Below are 5000 nucleotides of genomic sequence, written 5' to 3' on the forward strand. Positions count from 1 at the left end.
ATATTTTAAGTAGTCTAATTTGATTGAAATTTGAATATCTTACTAGGTTTTACAAGCCTTCTATTGGGTTATTTGCAGCATTTTGGATAAGAATTACTGCACATTAGCTTTCTGGGTCAACTTAACAAAGGTGGGTATATTTTCAACATGCATGTAATAATTGGACATTGATTAAGAATTGTTATATCATATCAATATTAAGAAAACATAAGTACAATACAAAGAATACATGTATATTTTAAGAAAATCTAGGGATTTCAAAAACAGCAGAGAATTTTATAATAATGCAAGGGACAGCACAAAATATGCCTTCTAATTAATTATGTCAATCTCAGAGTTAATCTACTAACAATCAAGTCTAACATCCAATTTTTCAGGAAATGTAAACAATTTTAAGTATAAGACAGTATGTAAGGGCTCCCATCATTCAGTTGAAAGGTTAAGTAAATATAGATACTTAATGCTGAAAATAAAATTTCTTGACAATCAATTTAATTGTCAGAAGAAGTGTGGTATTCCATTGCCAGTTTTTGAAGCTAGGTAAGCAACCAAAATTTTCTATTGGTTTTCACATTACACACATTAACATGATCATATTCCATGCTACTTACATATCTTACTTTTCCAAAGTTAAGAAGTTGTCTGGTTGCAATAATAGCACAGATATGTTAAACTGTAATCTAACAGTGATCAGCAATAACACTTCTGTCATAATAATGTACTATATATGGACAGACAAGTGGTCCACATATATCCCTAATTAATTAATTTAATACATAAATAAAATATTTTCACACAAGTTCATTCCCTTCTAAATACCATTCTCCAAATACACCAGAGAAAAAAGGAACAACAGCTTACAAATGCACTCCAAAATTGCCAAAACATATACATACACATTTCATATGTGATGACGTATGATCAACTCATACTGTAATTATTATAAGTTCCACATGTTATTAAAAAAGCACATCATGGATATTACTTATTAGTAGATATATAAAACAGTTAATTCAAAGCCTGAAAATACCAATAAACCTTTAATTAGCCTACTAAAATATTTCAAAGACCTTTTACACAATGCTTCTCCATGTCTATGACGGAAAATGGCAGAAATCTTCATCTATGATTAATATCAAAGCAAACACTGCCTCTATGGTTTGGTTCACTGTGATGGACCAAGTTACATAACACAGCCAATCTCCAAACACACTTTCTTTGTTGGTTAAAAGAACTGGTTGAACTACTATGCCCTTGGTGAAAATAAAATGCTGATGTTACAGACTGGCTGGTTGCAAACTCGGAACGTCACCTACTGGGACACAGCTTGATGTAGTTAACGGCTAAGAGCTATAGTGTTATTATCTCTACTATTCTCGACTTCCCTACACACCTCAACCTCTCTGTTTAGAGATTGTCATCAAGGTTGTCCGAAGAGTCTACCCTATCAATGAAGAGTCGTGTCCACTCGCTATCTGAAGTGTCACTTCGTGGCATTGGCTGTAAGAGAGAGTCGACGCGAACTACATGAACTACTTGAACGCTTGCTTTCCACTGTTAAGGTTTCATTTTCCTTTATGGGGGGTGAGAAGGGAGGGATAACTACCTTACATAACCTATAAGTCTGATCTTAATTCATTTGCATTTTCTTAACTTCCATCTTTTGTAACTAAAGCCAATTCTTTACAGTTATCACTTCCCGGAAGTTATGCTGATAATTTCTTCTCAGCTATTTCAGAACCTGACACACTCTCAACCTGGCCTTTCCCCTTACATGTAATGGCTTTACTCCTGTTTTTCCTTACTGCAACTCAGTGAGAATTTTTTTTTTTTAATAATTATAAAAAAAATTTATTAAGGATACTTAAGAAACTGACTGCTAAGAAATTATCTATGAATAACGATCCTATATTGCAAAATGATAAACTTTAAATATGATTATTACCTTGAATTGAAAACAAATAAACTTTTACAGGCAAAAGATAACAATATGTGTCCACTAATACCCATTCTTTCTTGGCCTTTAATAAAATCTTATGTAACGTTGGATGGAAATAGAGGCTCAAAGTATTTATGAATCTTTAGTGCATTAAGGCGAGTAAAACTCACTGAACAAGAAAAGTAACCGTAACTCTTTCTTGCAACATAAAGTCTGCTTACATCTATGTTACATGGTACAAAATTAACACAAAATAAAATACAAAGGATGTTTGCAGAGAGCTTTATTTCTGAGGAATTTCATAGTTGAAAAAATGCTGACTCTATTCTATCAAATCTCTTTCAAACAAGGTCGTGAACTATGCAAATTCTATTGATAAATAAAGAAAATAGGCGTAAGGAGAAGGTTAGCAAGGTAAATTAGAATTAATCAAAAAAGTATGACAAGCTGGACAACACAATGTCGGGGAAAATATCTACAGAAAAAAAAGGATGAAAAAGCAAAACTATCCGATGAGGAGACGACAATAGTATTCTGATATAAATAGATAAACCGTGATTTTCTGTGTTTTTTGAGCATGTGTGTAGAGGGAAGGGTGTTATGTATGTTGTGTATCCTTTGTCTACTGTGTGTGTTGTTTGTCTTGTGTGTTTTGTGTGACGTGTGTATTGTGCAGTATATGTTATGCATGTTGTGTTTTTTTTGTGTGTGTGTGCTTTGTGTAAATGTGTATATTGTGCATGTTGTGTCGGGTGTGTGTGTTGGGTGTGCTATGCATGTTGTGTATTTTATGAGCTATGTGTGTTTGTATATGATGTGTGTGTTAAATATGCTGTGTGTGCTTTCTCCACTGTGTGTTTTAATATTATGTGTTCTGGGAGTGTTATGCATGTTTTGTGTGCTTTGTGTGCTTATGTTGTGTGTACTGCATATTTTATGTGTGTTGTGCACATTATGCCTGCTGTGTGTATTGTGTTGTGCATGCTGTCTGTGCTGTGCTCTATGTACTAATTGTATTGTGTGATATATGTGTGGTAAATTATGTGCACTGTGTGCTATGTATGCCTTAAGTTACATGTGTTGTGTGCGCTGTATGTGGTGTATCTACTGTATGTATTGTATGATGTGTGCGCTGTATGTATTGAGTGTATTGTTATGTGTATTGAGTGCATGCTGTGTGTGTGTGTGTGTGTGTGTGTGTGTGTGTGTGTGTGTGTGTGTGTGTGTGTGTGTGTGTGTGTGTGTGTGTGTGTGTGTGTGTGTGTGTGTGTGGATATGAGTACTTTTTTCTCCTAAACCTAATATTACATGATTGTTCAGAAAATAATTTATTTGCTTAAAATTTTCATTTTCAGTTAAAAGTGTACTGCATTACTTTCATGATATAATAATACATGTTATGAGAGCTTACTCTGTGTTGGATTTTTTCTCCTCAGTAACTCAAAGTATTTGGGAAAATGTGGGTTGTGTTATGCTCTGTTGTGTTAATGCAATGTGACACGTTATGATCATATAGTAGTATTCAAATACCTAATACCCAGATATACTAATAACTCCCAGTTAATCAAGCAGAAAGTGTGTATTTAATTTAACAAATTCTAAACCTAGGGTGAAGTGAGAACTGTCACAAAACTTAATTAAGAATCGACTGAGTATGCTTTACATGACATATGGTGTAACATAATGAATGAATGTTCATTGCAATGTTTTTATCTATAGCAACTAAGCTATGATATAAAATCATTAACAATTACATACACAAGGACTTTTTCACAATATCAGTAACTAAACATCAGGTTTGACAGGATTTCAAGACCATAAACTAATTCTGGTTAATTTCATTCCAAATACAGAGTACCAAAATGTTTCAGTACCTGAACGATCACATACACATAACTGTAAATCTTTTGTATAAACCTCTAGTGTTTCACAATCATAAAGCTACATCCCAGTTGTCTATTTTACTCTAAGTTTTCCATAGCTGCTAAATTCCTTCTAGACAATGGAGGTCATGTTATGAAAAACAAAACAAAAAATGTAAAAGCATTTCAATTGTTAATCAACGAGAAATTTACCTCTACATCTAGGAAAAAAAGTTCATTCTCTGGTATGGCCATCTGGAAAAATTGATCTGTGAGGCTTTCCTCTTTTATGTCACAATCTTTTTCTTTGTTCTATCATTATTGCAATAACGTAAGACCTATGCCAATGCCTATTTTTTATGACTCTTCAATATTTGTTCATCAGCAAAACCCATCTAGTAATCTAATAAAAGCACAACACTGCATTACACTGATGTGCATACTCTGCTATCCTCTGTATGCAAACATCCTTGAATATATTATTGTTATTACATTATTGTTGAAATACAATAATGTATTCATACAAACAAACCTTAAGAGAGATAGAAACTTATCAGGTAATTTGTACTTCAGAAAACACAACTGCCTTATTGAATTTCATGACTTACCTCCTCGCTTTTGATCATGCCCTGTGTCGACATTGTAGTCTCGACTCTCTTGATGGAAGCTGTCTGGATGTCATGGTCAAATCGTGTGCATTGGAAGCGACGCATGAAGTACACGACAGGGATAGGCAAGAATCCACCCATCAGCAGCAAGAGGCATACAAACATGGCCCAGCCTGGGTATGGTTCCTTGACTGCATTACCCTGGAAGAGAAAGGTTTTGGTAGAATGGTTTGGATAATATGTTATCAGGAAATGAATACATACATGAAAAAAATGGTTGTATGATATCACTTCTTTTAAATGATATAAACATATTGTTTCCACTTATGCTGAATCAAACATAACTAGCCTGAACAGAGATAATTTGATAGCTAATATTACATTTATATTAATCCAATGCTGCAGAGAAAATGTAGTGCTGACTGTAGTTTTCTTTTATAAAATGTCTGTATACATAAATAGGTCTATAACTGCTCAGCCACCAAAGTGTCAATTAGGAGACCTTGTGACCTCATCTGATTTAACATTACCTTGACTTTTTTGGGAAAAAAATATTTCTTTATTAATGCTGTCAATATTGATGTTGTTATT

General features: G+C 33.6%; 1 protein-coding gene across 5 annotated transcripts in view; it reads right to left on the bottom strand.

The window, feature by feature from the left end:
- The window catches only part of LOC125046394 (sodium- and chloride-dependent transporter XTRP3A-like), an 80996-nt gene that overhangs the window by 5186 nt on the left and 70810 nt on the right, over positions 1-5000 (bottom strand). For 3 of the 5 annotated variants that reach the window (XM_047644186.1, XM_047644158.1, XM_047644178.1), the window contains exon 9: positions 4410-4610. In XM_047644186.1, the coding sequence (XP_047500142.1) occupies positions 4410-4610 (201 nt within the window). Of the gene's footprint in view, positions 1-1393; positions 1501-4014; positions 4057-4409; positions 4611-5000 lie in introns of all 5 variants that reach the window. The other 2 variants (XM_047644168.1, XM_047644148.1) reach the window with 2 other exon arrangements.

The sequence above is a fragment of the Penaeus chinensis genome, chromosome 4 (assembly GCF_019202785.1).
Source record: "Penaeus chinensis breed Huanghai No. 1 chromosome 4, ASM1920278v2, whole genome shotgun sequence".
Classification (NCBI taxonomy): domain Eukaryota; kingdom Metazoa; phylum Arthropoda; class Malacostraca; order Decapoda; family Penaeidae; genus Penaeus; species Penaeus chinensis.